The sequence below is a fragment of the Aythya ferina genome (genome assembly GCF_964211825.1).
Source record: "Aythya ferina genome assembly, chromosome: 29".
In the NCBI taxonomy this organism is placed as follows: Eukaryota; Metazoa; Chordata; class Aves; order Anseriformes; family Anatidae; genus Aythya; species Aythya ferina.
In genome coordinates, this window is record NC_140326.1 from 2,971,551 (window position 1) to 2,991,150 (window position 19,600).

Genomic DNA, 19,600 nt, shown 5'->3' on the forward strand with positions numbered 1-19,600 from the left:
GGTCTGGGCAGCAGGCACCCTGTTCCAGGCTGCAGGCCAGGTGAGGTGAATCTGCTCTGGAGACCTGCCCTTGGGACGGGCCAGGCCCCATCCCCATTCGCAGAATCACAGAATTGGAGAGGGGTTGGAAGGGACCATGGATATTGCAGAGGATGGAAAAGTGGATTTATTAGGTCATTTTACTATAGATAAAAATAATCTCTAATAGAAGACACTGACCTGTTTCCTGCCTTCATGTTTGCTACCACAATACGTAGACACTCACCAGAAACTCATATGAAGAAGTATAAAATAGTTCCTTGGAGTGAAACCTGAAATGTTTAAGTAAACTGCTCAGTATATGAGTTGAGTTGCATATATTTGCCGAGTTGCTAATGCCTGTTTTCAGGTAGAGACACGGAAGACATGGGGCTCACAATGCATCCACTGCTGTCATGTAGCTTGGATGCCAGGAAAAAAGACAGGTGCTGCTTGTCCATGCTCCCCAGCTGCATGGTGCTGCCACTCCTCTGGTGCCAGGTGGAGTGATTGTGGGGCTGTGGAAGAAGTCAGTTCAACGAGCTGATCTGGCAGAAACCTGAGCCGCCAGAAACGTGACTCACTGTCCATTGGTGTGGACAATTTCCCTGTGGCTGCACGTGGCAGGGCTGTTCAGTGGCAGCCTGAAGTGGCTGCTCATTAGCTGGTGCCTGAAATCACAACCTAAGGATGTGGGTTTCAGATGGGTTTATCCGGTTGTAGCTGTGGGACATAGTGGGGAGGAGTGAGCCCACTCTTCCCATGCTTCTGGTCAGATATTTCTGCCCCCTCTCCTGTGACTCTTGCTCCAATAGCAAACAGCTCACTTGTAGGGGAAAGGGTGGCTGGAGTAATAATGGAAAAAAGACAGTCAGGTGCCTTGAGGGAGGCGAAACGCAGTCATGCTATGCTGCAGTGCTGTCCCTCTGCAGGAGGTGAGCTCAGCTGACTTTGCTCTGGGCTGGGCTGAGCCTCCAGCTTCTCTGTAGCTGAGAGTGGGGGAAGCATCCACTGAGCCAGGTTCGTGAAGCCCGATTGCTTCATGATGGTGTTGTGCACTCTGCTCACAACCCACTCCCACAGTACACGAGGAATCAGATTTGATCTCCTTCATGAGGCTGCAAATCCAGTTTATCTTCTGAAACGACTAGTCTGGTCATCCTGCTCTTGCAAAGGGTGTTCTGTGAACCCCTGTGTCTGTGATGCGATCCATCTCGCCCAGCCTTACAGCAGGACATTCTGGAGGAGGACACGTGCGTAGTTGCCTTCATTGCCTTTATGCCCATGGAGAGGGAAAATGGCATACTGGCAGGGTGTTTCAAGTCACTCAGAGTTGGCCATTTCAAACAGGTCAGATGAATGAGAGCCAGAAAAATCATCTCCTGATTTCTTTTGCCTCAAGGACTTTGTGCCTGACATGCTTCAAAGCATGGTGAACTTTTCATAGAATCATAGATTCAGACTCGTAGAATCATTATGTTGGAAAAGACTTTCAAGATTGTCAAGTCCAACCATCAACCTGACCTAGATCCAGTGTCAATGCAGTCTTGAGAGCACTAGCAGACTCTTATCTCTGTCTTCAAAAGGAACATTTTCAGCTATCTTATTTTTTTAGGTAAATGTTTTTAAGACATTCATTGGCATGGGCTGTGTAATCCAGTTCCTGAAAGAATGTCGGACTTCAGCTTTGATCTCTCCACCTGTCCCAGCCAGAGATGTGCTACCAAAAAGCAGCATCAAGGCCAGTACTACCCTCACGGCATCCCTAGAGGCAGTCCCAGCAGCAGCAAGGCCTAAGTGACTGCTTGCATTAGGGTCCCTTTTTTTCTCTGCTTCTCTGAGTGAAATATTTTTGCCTTTGGCTATGTGATCCACTGCCTGTCCAACCTGAAAGATGAGCGTCATCACTTCAGGATGGAATGGAAGCATCATGTTTTGATGATGTGTCATCAAGGAAAAAGAACAAACTGATACTTCTGAGTTTAATCTTTTTTCTTGATTTTATGTCACGGATATGAGAACAAACTTATGGGCTCCCAATCTGTGCACACTATGCCTGAGGTGGCATGCTTCTGGGAAGTAGATGAGATCTGGAGCTTTTGGAAGACGATACAAGGAAAAGGATTTTTGGATTACCCCTCAATGCTTGTGTAGGCAAATATGGAACTGGGACCCATCCCTAGTCACTTAAAATGCAAGTCATTAAAAACGAGATCTTAACCTAGATACAGAAAGAATTGCAAAATGTGAGAGACACTTATATTAGAACACAGTTCCTTTGTCCATAATGCCAGCTTTCTTTTTCTTTTTCAGAGGAGATTGGTGGATTTTAGAAGGAACTCAATGAGCCTTGCATGCTCATGATAGGAGCTTCTCTCCTGAAGACATCTGATGTCAGGTTGTAGAATTGTGGAATTGTTTCCCAATTCCAGGAAAAGCACGTATCTTTCTATGTTCTCAGGTTAGAGAAGGACATAAAGTGTCTTTTTTCAGCAGAGACTTTATCCAACAACTTGAACCACTGTAGCTTAAAATATATTGTTCCTCCATTGGCTTATATCTGCAAATAACAGGCAAGTGCCAGTGAGGTGACCTCCTGTTGTCACCTTCCTTTCATTCAGCAGTGCAATTTCACATTTGCTATACATTTTTCCTCATGCACAAGAAGGTTTCAGGTGAGCATATATCAGTCTGCTTCAAAAATCATCCTCTTTTTCCTCTCTATTTCATGTTCACTGCTGCTGGTAGAGTTGGAACATGGGGACCACTCATTCCACACATTAGCTGCGATTTCTGTGTACCTTGCTGCTGGTGAAATGTCAGGCCCTACCGAAGTTCAGGTAGAAAAGACAAAAACGAATTGGGCCTCACTCTGTGAGTATAAATTGGCCAGCAAAGATCTGCTTCATAACATCAGCAAGACAGACTGGCAGCTGCTTATAATCAGACTCCCTGTGGGTTAGGATCATTAGTCAGTAAACACTGATGTGTGGAGCTGTGAGAGCTCCAAGCTGACACACTCTAAGCCACATCTTGAAGAAGTTAACAGTGAACTTTGTTAAGCTTCCTGTGCCACATAAACAGGTTGCAAATTAACCACCAACACCTGTGTTGCCCCTGCTGTTTGTAGTGAAAATCATGGCTGTTTTAACACAAGCAGTGGATGGTGTGCTTCCCTTCCTGAAGGGGGAAAGGGACTGCAACAGAGACCTGCAGCATGATGAGGTCTTAGATAACATAGCTCTGCTGGCATTTTTTGCTGGGGCACTGGTGATAATGAGAGTCCTTCCAAACTCTGGTGCTCCTTTCGTGCACAGTGCCTACCTGAACTATCTGAATCTGGTAGAAGGCTGTAAGAAGAGTAAGGGGGCAGGCCAAAAGGATAGGAAAGGGGGATTTCAGAATGCAGGATCGTGAGCAACGCTGAGATACACCAGGGCACCTCCAGGGTTATATTCGAGGATCAGGTGGGAAGGGACAGGGCGTCCACCCTGGAGAGCTGGGGAAAGGTCACAGGGTGGTCCCATCATTGGGGGAGTTGTTGCTTGGGTGCTAAGAGAAGCCTCAGTGTCCTCAGTGAAGCAGGGTCTTCTCCCAGCGCATTCAGTGTGCAGTGCCAGTCCACGCCAGAATGCTTCACTCCGTCATGCCCATGATCACAATGACAGCATGTTCGTCCCTATCAGGGCTGGAAGTGATGGGCAGGAGGAGGGACAGAGCTGCCACCACAGTCTGGGCTGCACCAGAAAGCCCCCGGTTGCTTTTCCATGTCACAGCTTCCTACCTGTGCCTGCCACAGGGAGCTCTTCTTGGGCTGGTAGCAGGCTGTAGCAATGTTGTTCCCCACCAACCATTGCTTGCGTTCCTGTTGGTGTTGCTGAGCCTGCTCTTATCCTTCTTCCTATCAGCTTTAATTAGAAAACTCTACGCCCCACAGCTTGGTTTTGTGAGGGATGCCAAAGACGTCACCGAGGAAAGCCAACTAGGATGACCAGCACACTGTTAATGAGCAGCAGACTAATGAAGTTTTTAATTAGCAGGTGTACAGGCACAAGAAGGTGCATTGAGACATGCACATGGTGACTGCAAAAGCACTCTGTCAGGGGCAGCAGCCAAGCCCCTGACGTTGCCTCTGATGGAGCAGCCGCTGCAGCTGCACCCTGCCATCAGACCTGAGTGTCCTTCAGTGGGCAGCATCCCCTGGTGCCCATTTTCTGGAGCACATCTTCAGGCCGTGCCAGCCTGAAAGGCAAATTCCGTGGAAAAAATGAGCGTGAGCCTGTGTGCCAGTCATTTTGCCTTTGCTGCCACCTGACCCGAAAGCGTTTGGCAAGCCCAATCACACGGAAGGTGATTCCAGTGCGTTTCACTGCCGTGCATGTATTTCCCCCCACTCCTACGTGTTACTCTCAGGTCATCAAGGCAGAAGGGCAGTCCTGGGCTTTGATCTTGATGGCATTTCTTGACCCCTCCTGGTGTTGGCAGAGGACGTAATTTCTTTCACAGGAGCCGCTCTTGCCTTGAGTAGGACTCCACTTCTCTGGCAGCTAATCAAACAGGGTTTTGTGCCGCTGCTTTGCATGCTTTGTGCTCTCCTCCGTGATGGTCTTTTACCAACTTCTTCTTGTCTTACAGAGAAACTTGACGTAGCTGGGCAGCAGCAGTGGCAGCACGAACTGTCCATTGATGGTTTGTGTGGAAGGGTCCAGCTGTGGCAGGTAACAACCCCTCTTCAGCCTGCCTTTGCCCTTGGCAGTGAAACTGATGAGGCGCATTTGTGCTGAACAGATCACGAGTTCTTGTAAGAATCCTTGGGCAATGGTGTCAGCTTGATGCTCCTCTCTGACAGAAAAGACCAAGAGTTTGGCTGCTCCCGTGTCCCTCTGTCACCTGTTTAGAGAGCTGTGCTGAAGCCAGAGCCATTAATTAGAGCCTGGGCGAGATGTCCTCTCTCCCGATAGGGATCTCCCGAGGGCTTCTTTAGTGGCTCTGTCAGATGTTTCTGCATTCCTACGTGGAGCAATTACTTACCCGATGTAATTTGCCCGCTGATTGAGGAGTTCTTCCGCGAGATATGGTACTCGTTCACGTTCCGCGGCACTTGGTGGATTGTAGGGCTTTGTGCCACCCAGTCAGGACCCTGTCCCAAGAACCCATGGAGCTGTGCAGTTTGTCCAAGCAGGTGGACATGGAGACACCTCCAGCATCAGTTTTTCTTGGCATCGTTCTGCTTCAGGGAGGTGCAGAGAGGATGTGGCCACTGCTGCAGTGCCGTGTTGTGACGCCGACCTGCCCTGAATCCTCGAGGTCCCTATTTTTCACACGTCGACTGACTCTCCCGTGTGCAGGTGCAAGCCTGAGAGGCAGCTGGCATGTCTTGATCCTCAGATGTGCTGGACCAAGACTGGCACAGAATGTACATCCTGAGGCATCCGTCCCTGGCCATAGTTGTCTTCTGAGTGCTTGGGAGCTGGTGGCAACTCCTCAGGTCTCCTGTGAGCTCAGTACTGGTGGAGCCCCTGCCTCTCGGAATCCCTGGATCCCGGTTCTTCCGAGCTCAGGAAGTCTTCTTCACGGGTGGAGGAACCTGTGGGCCTGGCTTTCTGAGCTGGTGGCAGGGAGCCCGTGTCTTCCTCTGAGCCCTCAAACAGAGACGTGCCTTGTGTCAGGGTCCAGATTTTGGAGGTGCCTTTGGTGGCCTCCATGAGTTCAAGCCTCGTAATTTCCAGGAGGCTGCTGGTGGGGCCAATTATCTAGCTGGGCTTCTCATCCCTCGTGTGGAATTTGCAATCGCTGCACATTTCTATTGCAAGAAGCTGGGCATGGGGGATGGCTTTAATTAGCTTGTGTCTTGGCTGGGCCATGGAGGCCTCCAGAGCCCAAAGAAGTCCCAGTGGAGATGAGCAGGGCCCCAGGATCAGATAGGGGTGGCTTGTGCTTCAGGAAAGGACCTGCATGGACTAGCAGATTTTTCCTCTAGATTGGTGGTTAGCAAGGCGGAAACAAGCCACAGCGCTGGTCTGGCACCTCCCAAACGCTTGGGAACATTCGCTCCTCCCTTGGCAGCCTGCTTTCTGCCCCCCACCCCTTAGTCGTGTATATAAGGGCCCTCCGAGCAGCCCTGGCACTACACAACCCACTCCAGCAAGGCAGACAGCAAGCTGCTCCTCCAGCCCCAGCACCTCTGCTCTTGAGGACAGTGAACCAGAAGGCCTTCAGCATGGGTAAGAAACGCTCTGCAGCCTCCCCACAGCAGCTCCGTGCCTTCTCGCTCCATCCTGGCCCTGGCTCCAGCCTCTGCCTGGGGCTGCAGACATCCCACCTTGAAGCCGAGTCCCACTTGTGGACTGGGAGCTTTGTTCCTCTGCAGCGCTGCAGGAAGGTGGGACTGAAGCCTGGGGCTTTGCCTGACAGGGCACAAAGGTGTCTTTCATCTTGCTACTGGTCTGCTTCCAGGGGCTTAGCTTTGCTCATTCCAACCCCCCTGCCTTGGGCAGGGACATCTCCCACCACACCAGCTTGCTCAAGGCTTCATCCAACCTGGCCTTGAGCACTTCAGGGATGGGGCATCCACAGCTGCTCTGGGCAACCTGTGCCAGTGCCTCACAGCCCTCATAGTGAAGAATTTCTGCCTTATATCTAGTCTGAATATTTGCAAGTAGATGCTGGTCAGAGGTCCCCACTGATGACGAGGGTGGGCGAAGGTCCGCTGGGTGGGATGGAGCCTTTTGAACTGACAGCATTTAAGGACGTGGATGTTTCTCCTTTCACTTTTCTCTTTTTCTCAACTCAGACAGATGCAAACTTCAGTGCTACGACTACCCCGTCTGCCCGGACGTTGTGAAAGGCAAGTCCTCTCAGGAATGTTTGGAAAGGGGGGCGTTTGTGAAAGGGGGGTGTTAGCTTCGGACTGGATGATGACAAAGCCTGAGTCTTTTAGAGACCACCGTTCATTAATTGCATGTGCTGAGTCCCTTCCCTCGGTGGGAGAAAACTGGAGCTGTGCAGTGATCAGTTTGTGTTGTGTTCTCAGCTCTGGGCCAGTAGTGAGCCAGGGCTGGGCAGTTGTCATTGACCAAAGAGGAAGGTTGTAGCTGCAGAAAATGTGGCTTAGTCTTATCTGAGAATCTGCTGAAGTTTTTTATTTACCTTTACTCTTATTTCATGGCACATTTTAACACAAATTTTCCATATACCTAGCTCCTAGAGAGGAGCTTGCATATGTGACCTGTACTTACCGAGAAACATGCATCAACCAACCTGACTTCTTGGCCACTGTTGATCTCAACCCCAGATCTCCGTATTACTGCCAGGTACCTGTGCCTACACTGCTTTATTTGCAGTGATGACCAGATGCTTACTCCATGTTTCACAACATGTACTCTATTCTGCTGTCCCGTGTGCCTGACTCTAGCTGAATCTTCTGCATCTCTGTGTCCCAACTCATTTCCAGAGCATCTTTGTGCTTCTATTCAACTTCTGGTTTGAATCTCCTGCCTATGACTGTTCAACAGGGAAAATAGTCCCTAGTGACCCAGGAGAATGAGAGTATCCAGCACTTTCAGCATGTTTCTATTGTACTGCAATTTCAGAGATGCTATAAGGCGCTGAACCAAGCAGTCTGATGTCATGCTAAATGGGAAATCAGCAATTATCTGTCTCTGAAGGATGCTAGGCAGATTCTTTATTTACATCCACTCTTCTTCTTTGAAATGACCTTTACACAGATCTTCTTTGGTGCAGGGAACAGTATTATCACCTCTAAGTTGTTGGATGCATTAATGTCCCCTTTTCTCCCTGCCTCCCTGACTGAACCCTAACTTTGCCTTTGACTGCCTAGGTGATCCACCGCCTGCCCATGCCCAACCTCAAAGACGAGCTGCATTCCTCAGGGTGGAGCGCTGGCTGCGTCTGCTTTGACAATATCACAACAAAAAGGAACAAGCTGATTCTCCCCTGTTTGATTTCTTCCCGTATTTACGTGGTGGATGTGGGTTCACAGTGCCGGGCTCCCAAGCTGTGTAAGGTATGCCTGAGCTGATTCAAAGGCAACTTTCTGGGAAGGACTTGGGAACTGGTGCTTCTGGAATAATGCACAGGGAAGAAGGTTTTCCTCCTCTTCTTTTCTTCCCCCTGATTTTAGGGACCTGGGTCGTGGTTCCTCCTCGGCTTCCTCCTTCTCAGGCTGAGGGGAGGCACCCATCCCTGTTTTCTTGCCTTCCCTGTGCCTGTTGCATTCAGGGAGTGTCTAATAACTGGAAGCCCTGTAGCACCCCATGCCTGGCCCCCATCCCAAAGAGTAAGGTGGGCAAATAAGCTCTTACAAGTTGCTGCATTCATGTTGTCCTTGTAAAGGAGAGCTCAGTGGCTTCTTCGCTTCTTTCCAAGGATGAGCAAGGCCTAGCAGGTGTGATTTCTTCAAAAGAAAACTCCTGTGAACATCAGAAACCTCACAGGGCAAAGACTCTGCTATATAGTGTGAAATGAGGCTTACATCTGTGTGTCCTCTTTTTCCAGATGATTGAGCCAGTGGATGTCTTCTGGAAGTGCAACAAGGGTCACCTTAGTATAGTTCATAGCCTGCCTAATGGTGATATACTGATTGCCAACATGGGAGATCCAGCTGGCAATGGAAAAGGTATTTTTCCATTAATCATTCCAAAAATGTGATTCTATTAGAAAAATAAGCTTACAAAACACAAACATTCAGAGTGTCAAACAGTAGATGTAGGATAATTTGTGAAAATTCCTAGTCTTTCTTGGCTGCTAAAAGCACAATAACAAGCCACAAGACAGAGGTGCACAGAAGGGACATGAAGAGAAGTGCTAGAGGACATGCTGATCGCCTCTGCAGATTCAAGTATTCCGCCTACCTACTTTAGCATGGGGTTCATTCATCACTCCTTGAGAACAGGGAGGTGGGGTGAGCTCTGCCAACACAGATAATTTGGCCAAAGAATGCACACAAGCAAATGTAAAGTTGGGATAATTTTTGAAATTTCAAGAAAATTCTGCATGACACAGATGGGATTGAAGATCTTGGACATTTAATTTGGATATTGCACAAACCATCTTACCTAGTTAGAATTGGAGTATGTGATCTGTTGTGCATACCCTCTTGCATCACAGGAGGATTTATTGTGCTGGATGGAGAGACCTTTGAGCTGAAAGGTAACTGGGAAAACGAGTGCGAGGCCCCCCCAACTGGCTACGACTTCTGGTACCAGCCCCGCCACAACGTTCTCATCAGCTCTGCCGGACTGGTTCCAAAACGTGCGGGGCGTGGATTTAATCCTGATGATTTGAAGAAAGGTGAGAATGGGGATGCAAGCACTGAGCCAGAACTGACCAGGGTCATGGGAGGATGTTGATGCGGTTGCTGAACGGTCCAGAACCGGGGAGAGGGGGCAGGCGGAGTTGTCCCAAAATGGCCCGTTTTACAGGTACTGCCCCAGGACGTTCATCGTCTCTCCTCAAGACAGGCTGGTTCCTGTTCTCTCCCTCTGCTCCCAAAGCCACTGCATTTTGCTGCTGCTAATGCTGGGTAGCCGCTGCCGTGGCTGTCCCTGCCAGGGAGCATTTTTAGGTGTGAGCGATCTCCGTAGCTCCCCTGCCCTCTCCTGACTCTCGCCTTTCCTCTTCCTCAGGGGTCTTTGGGCGCCGCCTGAACGTGTGGAACTTGTCCTGCCGCACCCTGACCCAGTGCTTTGACCTGGGGGAGGACTCTCTGCCCTTGAGCGTTAAGTTCCTCCACAACCCCGATGCTGCTGAGGGCTATGTCAGCTGTGCCCTGAGTGGCATCATCTACCGCTTCTACAAGACTTGTTGTGAGGCAAGTATTCTGCCAGCAGCCACCAGAAACCCAGGCGTGAAGTAGGCACTGCACCCAGACTCTCTGAATTTAAGAAGCGATTGGACTGCGTGCTTAGGCACATGCTCTAAAATTTTGGGGAGAGCTGTGCAGTGCCAGGAGTTGGACTCGAAGATCCTTAGGGGTCCCTTCCAGCTCGAGATATTCTATGATTCTACAATCTGCCTGGCTGTGCAAGTGGGCGAGCGCAGGGGAGGGCTCTGGCCTGAGCAGCCAGGAATGCCCACGGCACGGTGTTTGTGCTCCTTTGCAGAGAGACACCTGGTCAGTAGAGGAGGCGATTCAGATACCAGCCAAGGACGTGTCGGGATGGATTCTCTGCAAGATGCCAGGTTGGTGAGCCCTGAGGTGGAGTTGCCCTTTTCCTCTCGGAGCGTTGCGTTGTGCAGCCTGGCAAAGCCCAGCGGCTGTGCCCTGTAAACCCAATGCACGCCGTGCCAGAGGGGCTGAGTTTTCTGCTGACGCCGCCTCCTCCAGAGTTCTTTTTTCTGTGCCCTAGCTTTCACAGCCGACATGGTCATCTCCTTGGATGACAAATACCTGTATCTCAGCAACTGGCTGCACGGAGACATCCGCCAGTATGACATCTCCAAAACCTGCAAGCCCAGGCTGGTGGGACAGGTAAGGACGGGCAGAGGGGCTTGCAGCGTTGCTTCCTTATCAGTACCTGGTGGTGGTTACAATACAAGCCACACATCTCCCACTGCCTTGCTTCCAGGTGTTTGTGGGAGGCAGCATCCTCAGAGGCGGGCCCGTGACTGTGTGTAGAGATGAAGAGCTGAAGTGCCAGCCGGAGCCCTTGGTGATCAAGGTGAGCTGTGTTAGGAGGGGAGGCAGCCATTGTGCTCTGCTTCTCTGCTCTGCTGCCTCTGCTTTTGCTTGTCTGCTGAGAGAAAGAGGCCCTGACATCACTGCTCTCTGTTGTGCCTCCAGTGCAAGAGGGTGTACGGTGGCCCTTGTAAGATGCAGCTCAGCTTGGATGGCAAGAGGCTGTACGTCACCAACTCCTTCTACAGCACGTGGGACAAGCAGTTCTACCCGAACGTGGTCAGGTAGGAGATCTGGGGGAGGAAAGGGGTCTCTTTTGCAAGGCCTCCTTGCTAGAAGTGGGGAAGGTGCCTCACCCGGGGGACTGCAAGGAATCCCTTGCGCTTGCTCTTGTTGAATTGCACACGCAATTGTCTCCCATGCACCTCTGAACCTGCTCCCTGTGTGGAGCTGCAGTGGCAGGGCTTGGCTTGGGAGCGTGTACGTTGATCGGCCTTGCAGTTGGAGTGAATCCATCTGTGGGTCTCTCAGAGCCAGGCCACGGCTCTGCTCCACCAGAGGCGTTTTGGTTTAGTAACGATGACCTCCAACACGAAGGCAAGCTGCAGCCTGTCTGTCACATCATGCCTGGCGGTTTACTCGCCTCCGGTGAGAATTCAGCACGGAGCCATGGGTGCTGGTGTTAGCCACTGCTGGAAGTGGGCCTCTGCTGTCTTCTCTGTGGAGAAGACAAGATGTCAGGGAGAATGCCTCCACCTCATGAAGGGCATGAAGGGCCCCGTGTGCTTGTCTGTAATACCTGCTCTCTCACCCCCCTGCAGGGAAGGCTCTGTCATGCTGCAGATTGATGTGGACACTGAGAAAGGAGGCCTGACCGTGAACAAGAACTTCCTGGTGGATTTCGGAAAGGAACCCAATGGGCCTTGCCTTGCCCATTCTATCCGCTTCCCTTGCGGAGATTCCACCTCCGACATCTTGGCCTAGACGCCATCGCCTAGACTCCCTTCTCGCTGATCTGAGTTGCTGTTCTTCATCCAGGTCATTCCTGGACAGTTTTTCTTTGGTGCAAGAGCACTTGAGGCTTGCTTGTGGCATGCTTGGTTCAGTATTGTATTACAGCCAAAGGAGCGAGTAGTGCTTTAATCTGAAAAGAGGTGCCTGTTTCCTGACACTGGTTTGCTCTTGTGTTCTGCTTTAAACACAAATAAAATTGTTCTTTGCATCACCTAGATCTTCACGTGTCTTACTTCATTGAACCTTTCTATAAGTTTTTCAGCAGTGGTTAATGATAAGGTTGACATTTGGGAAATCACTTCTACAGGATCACTGGATCACCTTTTGGTGCCAATCCTCAGGAGCTGTGGGCCAGCAGCCTTCCATGAGAGAGGGCATTAGTGTTAGAGCTTGCTGATTTTCTGGTCTGCACCTGGGGTGAGCACTGGCAGGGACAGGGCAGCAACTTGCTGCTAAAGATGTGCCTGTAGAGGCTGAGAGCCTGCTGCACTGCCCGTGAGACCGAGCCTGCAGACACTCAGCTCTGCAGCCAGAAGCAGCAGCAGACACTGACTAAGTTAGATGTGTCATGGGGAAAACTGTTACTCTGCTCCTGCCCTCCTTCCAGCCTGCAAATTAACATCCCACAGTAAACATTCGTCCTGCAATTAAAAGAAACCCAGTCCTCATTTTTCATTTTTCCTAGTGATTAACATCTGCAACCTCGTAAAATTGTTTCTGTGGTTGGAAATGCAAGCACTTGCCCATCTCTCATGAGGGGCACCCCATGGGGAAACTCAGGACAGTGCTTCTAGTAGAGAATCAGAGGAGAGGAGCTGCCTGCTTTCTCTCTGTGGCTAAAAGCCCTTGTTTTGAATTTCACAAGAACATATGTACTACAGAGCGCAGCCACAGCCATGTCCTCTTCCCCGTGGGAAGGGAGGAGATTCTGGTAGCTCTGAAATAGCTTCCCTGCACGATCCCAGTGCTGAAAGACGCTGAAGGCTGCCCCAGTACCTCCCACACCCCGGGGCATGTGGATCCTCCCCTTGGTGTCCTTTTCACACCATGCTGCTCCCCATCCCACTCCCTATATATTTGAACCCTGCAGAGCTGCGTCTCCTCACTCGACTGGCTCCTACTAGGCAGCATGCAGGCAGGATCACCTCCTTCTGCTTCTCACCAGCAGGTGAAATCCTCCAGCACGGCCTCCAGCACCGGTAAGAGATCTCGCTTGGCTGCAGCTTGCTCTCAAGAGGAGCAGGCTTGGGGCTGTTTGGTGGCCGGCTGCCTACTGGCTGTGGGCTCAGCTCTGGAGCCTCCAAAACTTACCCTGAGTTGGGTCTTGAGGTTTTATTACTGTGACACCCAGACAGCATAAAGTAGAAAGACATGTGGGGATGAGCGTGGTGTCTTCTCTGCCAGGAGAGCATTTCTTTTTTCAAGCTACTATAAGTGCCAGAAAGTGTTTAGGCAGACTGATGATTAAATGCCTTCTAACTATTTTTATTTAATTTATTCCCATTATATTCACCTGCAACACACTGTGCTCGTTACAATCAGCCATACCATGACAGGGAGTCCTCAGTGCAAAGTTTGGGTTTAATGGGGCTTTTCCTGCAGGGCTAATATGAGGGGAAGGAGGAAGAAAGGCAGCATGGTGGTACCACAGTGCTTCAGGTCGGAGGAGGGACCTGCGTGCTGGTGTCCTGTGCTCTCTGCAGAACGTGATGTCCTCAGGGACTGCAGGAGAAAACCTTAAAAAACAAACAAGAAACCGAGTCAGCAAAGCTGAGTAGTAGAGTTTAGCTGCAGGTTTCCTCCCTCTCCTCAGGCTTGCCATCATAAATGGGGAAAAGGGATCCTTTTGGAGGTGGTGGTTGTTTCCTAACAAGCTCTCGTCCCCCTGCACTAAGGACGCTTTCCTTGACTGTTTTGAAGTCTGTTGGAGGGTGAGGCTGGATGGGTTCGAAGCACCCAGAGACCAGTAGCAGGATGGGGCTGGGGCTGGCGTGGAGGCTGATGTCTCCAGCCCTGAATGCTGTGGGAGCAGGGGCTTCGTGTGGGAAGCTCAGCACTCACGCCCCCGGGCAAGGCACTGCAGAGGGGGGCAGAGTGGAGAGAAGCAGCTTTGAGCCCCGTACCTTTCTGCACTAGATTTGTATGGCACCTCTCCTATGGAGGCAGGCTGAGGGAGCTGGGGGTGCTGAGCCTGGAGAAGAGAAGGCTCCAGGGAGACTCAGAGCAGCCTGCCAGTCCCTAAAGGGGGCTACAGCAAAGCTGGGGAGAGACTCTGTCAGGGAGTGCAGTGGGGACATCGGGGTAGCAGCTTGAAGCAGAAGAGGGCAGGTTTGGCTCAGATACCAGGAAGAAATTCTTTACTCCAAGGGTGCTGAGGCACTGGAGCATGTTGCCAAGAGAAGCTGTGGGTGCCCCATCCCTGGGGGGGCCCAAGGCCAGCTGAATGGGGCTTTGGGCAGCCTGGTTTGGGAGAGGTGTCCCTGTCCGTGGAGGAGGGGGGAATATTAGATGATCTTTAAGGTCCCTTCCAACCCAAACCATTCTGATTCTGTGATCTAATTGCTGTTTGTTTCTGTTCTTCTCGATTCAGAAAGGTGTGGAGCGTGTGGCCCTGGCTTCGCCTCTCCTCTGGATGCGATGAAAGGCAAGTCCAAATCCAGGGCTCTCAGGGAAGAGCCCTGTGCTGTCTGTGATTTAGGTGGAGATTAGAACAATGCCTTCAAAGAGGCGTTATCAATTAACTCCGTCCGCCAAAGAGGCTCCCCAGCAAGCGTTGGGGAAGCAAAGAAGTGAAAGTTTTGCATCTGACCTGTCCCAGGGCCAAACTCCAATTGCATAATGACAGCTTGGTCTCAGAACAAACCTTCTTAGGCTTCATAGTGGCTTGGGATGGGTCATAACTTGCATCAAAGTCACCCGTGGCTTCACTGTTCAAAACCAAATGGGATTTAATTTTCTCAGAGGCAACCACACCATATAGGCCCATGACACCACTGCTGGGAGCTCCATGCTCTTGGATCTCCAGGGAGTAGAGAAGGCTGGGGAAGAAGGGGGCACCCTTCCTCTTTCTTTTTTTCCAGGCACCCTCAGGAACACAGCACCACGGTCTGCTCCTGATGGCTGGCATTCTGACGGGACAGAGCCTCCTGTAGCGAAAACCAGCCTCACAGGCTTGCAGGCTGCTTGTTCAGGCACTTTGCCTTTTGTTCGCATTGCCAAAACACTAGTGCTCTCATGTGAAGGGACCAATGAAAGCATTGACTGCTGCTATCCTTCCCTTAATCCTCCTCTCCAGTGCTTAGCAAGCACATCTTTGAAACCTTAGACAGCTCTGGAGCTTGATCCTGGTCTGTGATTCCTGTCCCTGAAACATCTTTGAACAAAGCAAACACCAGTGAAGAGCTGAGTCTTTAAAACATGCCTGGATGTTGGCAGGGCTGAATGGTGATTTGAGTTAATAGTAAATAGCATAAACCCCACTGACTCTGCTACTCTGGCAGATTCCCTCGGGACTTTTGATACCCATGTTCTATCTGGTTGCTGAATAACCCTGGCACCAAAAATCTCTTCAATGTGGACATCAAGCTGGTCAGGCTCACAGGCAGGTGATGAAAAGCTCCTTGGGATGCCTGGGGAGGTGAATTAGGCTCTGCGCTCTGACTGTGCCCTGAACCCTGGCTTTTGGTTCCCTGGCAGCTGCAAGGATGGGGTCCCTGGGTGCCTGGCAGCTGCCCTCGAACCCAAGGCTGACGCAGACACCGCTGTTACGAAAGCTCATAAAGGTGTCATGTTGAAAAGGCGGCTGTTGTCTGCTTTGGATCAGTGACGGAGGTCCCAGGTCACCTCTCCCTGTCCCCACCTCCTCTTCCTCAGCATTTCTCAGACCTGTTCTTCCTCCTGCTTTGCTTTGGCAGCACTTTCTGACACGGCCAGAGACTCCTGCAGGGTGTTCATTCTGCCCAGTGCTTCCTGCTGATGCTCGTGCAACATTTCTGTCTTGAAAGGGCCCCGGGAGGAGATATTATACGTGCCCTGCATCTACAGGAACACCGGCAGGAACAAACCTGACTTTCTGGCCACTGTGGATGTCAATCCCGAATCTCCAAACTATTGCCAGGTACCGAGCGCCTCATCTCTGTGCTAAGCTGGTGGCCGCACACCAGCCAAGGGGAACAGCTCAGTGCAAGCTCTCCCTCACATTCTCCAAAGCTGCAGGCCCGGTACCGAAGGCTGGTGCCTACCCAGCTCTTCCTCAGACTCTGAGCCTTCCTGAGCTTAGGAGATGTAAGGAAAACCCCCTTCGTGTACCATCCTTGGGCTCCCTTGTGCACCAGCACACCCCCGCTGCAGAGTTAGGCTTGCCTGAGGCTTCCTGACCCCATCCATGGCAGTCTGCAATGCTCTGAGCTCCCGGGTCCGATCCATTGGAGTCCTGCGTCCCGGTGTGAGCAGGAATGGCCCTTTGCAGGTGATCCACCGCCTGCCTATGCCCAACCTGGGGGACGAGCTGCACCACTCCGGCTGGAACACCTGCAGCAGCTGCTTTGGGGACACCACCAAGAAGAGGAACCGCCTGATCCTCCCCAGCCTGATCTCCTCCCGCATCTACGTGGTGGATGTAGGAACCGACCCGCGAGCTCCCAGGCTTTTTAAGGTACCCTGGAGGTGGTGCCACGTGCTGGCTCGCCTGCTCAGCGTCTGCGGCAGGACAGTGGGGCAGCTCCCACCCGTCCGTGGTCGCACCAGCCCCCCGCACCCCTGTGCAGCAGGCACCGTCTCGCCCGCATAGGAGAGGTGACGGAGCCTGTGAACTCCCACAGGTTGTCAACCCAGAGGACGTCTTCTGGAAGTGTAACCTGGGCTACCCCCACACCTCCCACTGCCTGGGCAGCGGTGAAATCGTGATCAGCACCCTGGGAGACCCGGCCGGCAATGGGAAAGGTATGGGTCATGCCAGTGCCCCAGGAGAGGGTGCCAGGACAGGAGGAGCAGCACTAGCATCCAGTGCTGTCCTGGAGCCTCCACCAGGCTGGTCTGCAATGCCTTGATCTGCCTATTGCTGTTTGTCTTACAGCACTCCAAGGGGGTAATCCGGGTGATTTCCTCACCGCCAGTGCATGTTTGTTTTTTGCTTCAGGTGGCTTTATTCTGCTGGATGGAGAGACCTTTGAGATCAAGGGGAACTGGGAGAAGGGGGACAAGAGCCCCCCGATGGGTTATGACTTCTGGTACCAGCCACGCCACAATGTCTTGATCAGCACTGAATGGGGAGTCCCGAAATGCCTGGGATATGGGTTTGACCCAAACGATCTGAAGAAAGGTGAGGAAACTTCTGTTTAGGCACTCCAGGAGGGAGATGCTGAGCAGGGCTGCAGTGAAGCCCCATTTCAACTCTGTCATGAGTGAGCGCTGACCATCTAACAGACCCAGATAAGATTGTCCAAACAGTTTGCTTGCAAAACTGATTTCACACCAGTTCCCAGAGGTCACACCGATTTTACAAAGCCTCAAAAGAGAGCCCCAAAAGCGACCACTGCTGCTGGTGCAGAGCCCACGGGGCCGCCTCTGCAGTGAGGTGGGGCTGAGCCCCCCTGGGGCCGTGGCACCTCGGCCGGAGTCCCTGTGCCTCACAGCGTCCCCTCCACCCCTCCCTTGCCCCCTCGCAGGGCGCTACGGACGCCGCCTCAACGTGTGGGACTGGACCACTCACACCTACGTCCAGGCCATCGACGTGGGTGAGGACGCGGCGCCCCTGGAGATTCGCTTCCTCCACAACCCAGACGCCGCTGAGGGGTTCGTGGGGTGCACCATCAGCAGCGCCATCCACCGCTTCTACAGGACCGAGGTACCGCTGCCCTGGGAGGGCAAGGGGCGGCGGGCAGGGGGTGCTGGGTACGTGGCAATCTCACCGGAGGACCTGTTCTGACTAGCAGTAGTTTATGCTGAGGTGATTTAATTCAGAGGAGGTTTATTTATACCTTTGTTGTGGATTTACAATAGCTCGAGCAATGTTCCTTCTTGGTGTCTGTTGTGTGTAAAAACAATCCGGGTGAGGAGAACCTCTGCCACCCAACCAGTTAATCCAGCTGGAAGGTCGGACACGTTTTTGGCCCCCAAAACCCTTCCTCATGCCCCAGAGCCCGTCCTCGCAGTTGCTCCGCAGAGCCAGAGATGAGGTTTCCTGCAGCCCACCAAGCAGCCCCAGAGATGGGAGCTGGTGGACATGCACACGGCATCCGCCCCCGGTCAGGTCTTATCCTGCCTCTGCCCTACGCACTGAGCCCTCAGGCCATGCTCTGTCCTGCAGCGAGGAGACTGGGCGGCCGAGAAGGTGATCCAAGTCCCCAGCAAGAAGGTGGAGGGGTGGCTGCTCCCGGACATGCCAAGTGAGTGTGTCCCCGTCAGCCGCGGTGCAGCCGCCTGCCCGGGGCTGCCACAGGTGTACAACTCTGTCGTCCCCTTCCCAAGGCTTCATCACCGACATCCTCATCTCGCTGGACGACAGGTTCCTCTACTTCAGCAACTGGCTGCACGGAGACGTCCGCCAGTACGACATCTCCGACACCCGCAGGCCCAGGCTGGTGGGACAGGTGAGGCAGCACCAGCGTGCCCCGCCACTTCTGCCCCGGCTCGGGGTGGGAGCAGCCCCGCTTCCCCAGCTCGGCCACCCTGAGCTCCGCTCTCCTGCAGGTCTTCGTGGGTGGCAGCATCACCAAGGGAGGGACCGTGACCGTGTGTGGGGACGAGGAGCTGCAGAGCCAGCCGGAGCCCTTTGTCATCCAGGTGAGCTCAGCTTCGTCCTGTCCCACCTCCGCCCTCAGCCTCCAGGCACGGGCGGTGGGGGCAAGCCCGGGGAGCAGGTCCCAGTGCTTCTGCTCCTGCGGCCCGGCCCAAAGCAGGTGGAGGCGTCCCCTGCTCACCTCATCCTCCCCTCCACCTACTGCAGGGCAGGAGGGTGTCGGGGGGGCCCCAGATGATCCAGCTCAGCCTGGACGGGAAGCGGCTGTACGTCACCACGTCCCTCTACAGCGCCTGGGACCGGCAGTTCTACCCGCAGCTCATCAGGTGGGGGAATCTGGGTGAATTTCGGCAGCCACGGGGATGGGGGAGGCAAGGATCCCCCCTGACCCCGCTCCCACCCCTCCACAGGGATGGCTCTGTCATGCTGCAGCTCGATGTGGACACAGAGAAGGGCGGCCTGACCGTCAACCAGAACTTCTTGGTGGATTTTGGGAAGGAGCCGGGCGGGCCCTGCCTGGCGCACGAGATCCGCTACCCCGGCGGGGACTGCACCTCCGACATCTGGGTGTAGCAGCCCCAGGGCTGGCACGCAGCCACCCTACACTTCCTACACTTCCTTCCCCTCTCATGGATGCTCTCCCCAAATCTCGGCTTTGCCAGTGGCCTGACCTCTCGCAGTGCCTTCAACACTTAGGGCACAATGGGATGGCAAACCTGGAGATCCCGCTGCTGTCCTTGTTCAAAAGCCCTCCTCCCTGCCAGTGCCACCAGAATCCCACATCCTGCACCCTACATCTCACATCCTGCACCTGCACCCTGCATCCTGCATTCCCTGTTCTGCATCCTGCATCTCACATCTTGCACCCTGCATCCCACATCCCCTATCCCGCATTTCACATCCCACATCTGACATCCTGCACCCCCTATCTTGCATGCGGCTTCCCACACCCTGCATCCTGTATCCCGCATCCCATGTCTCGCATCCTGCCAGCAGCCCCAGCAGCCCGTTCCTGGAGCATGACAGACACTTGCACGCTGCGCTGCTGCCCCCAGAACGCCTCAGTGCCAAAAATCCCAAGGCACAGGAGAGGATGAAGTGATCATCCCCTCAGTGCCCCACGGCTGGGCACTGCTGAAATAAAACAGACGTCTCTGCGCTGCAGCTCACCTCATCTCTAATTGCTTTAA

At 52.9% G+C, this 19,600-nt stretch overlaps 2 protein-coding genes across 2 annotated transcripts; both read left to right on the top strand.

The window, feature by feature from the left end:
- Positions 1–6,238: 6,238 nt before the first annotated feature.
- LOC311425049 (methanethiol oxidase-like) lies at positions 6,239–11,886 on the top strand (the record flags this gene model as incomplete). Its single annotated transcript, XM_084500529.1, has 12 exons — positions 6,239–6,242; positions 6,812–6,865; positions 7,219–7,331; positions 7,859–8,044; positions 8,536–8,656; positions 9,148–9,330; positions 9,666–9,854; positions 10,147–10,221; positions 10,389–10,510; positions 10,608–10,700; positions 10,823–10,941; positions 11,479–11,886. 12 exons carry the CDS (start codon positions 6,239–6,241, stop codon positions 11,639–11,641), a joined length of 1,422 nt encoding a protein of 473 aa, XP_084356655.1. The 3' UTR covers positions 11,642–11,886.
- Positions 11,887–12,738: 852 nt separating this feature from the next.
- On the top strand, positions 12,739–19,579 carry LOC311425219 (methanethiol oxidase-like). Its single transcript, XM_084500831.1, has 12 exons — positions 12,739–12,870; positions 14,262–14,315; positions 15,676–15,788; positions 16,140–16,325; positions 16,492–16,612; positions 16,809–16,991; positions 17,338–17,516; positions 17,979–18,057; positions 18,140–18,261; positions 18,362–18,454; positions 18,618–18,736; positions 18,821–19,579. The coding sequence occupies exons 1-12, from the start codon at positions 12,801–12,803 to the stop codon at positions 18,981–18,983; spliced, it is 1,482 nt and encodes a 493-aa protein (XP_084356957.1). The 5' UTR covers positions 12,739–12,800; the 3' UTR covers positions 18,984–19,579.
- Positions 19,580–19,600: the final 21 nt, after the last annotated feature.

Bases quoted from the DNA above. Each gene is read 5' to 3' on its own strand.
- LOC311425219 (XM_084500831.1), top strand. From the start codon at position 12,801: ATGCAGGCAGGATCACCTCCTTCTGCTTCTCACCAGCAGGTGAAATCC. The intron at 15,789-16,139 runs GTACCGAGCGCC...GGCCCTTTGCAG, and splicing joins AATCTCCAAACTATTGCCAG to GTGATCCACCGCCTGCCTAT. The intron at 16,613-16,808 runs GTATGGGTCATG...TTTTTGCTTCAG, and splicing joins CCCGGCCGGCAATGGGAAAG to GTGGCTTTATTCTGCTGGAT.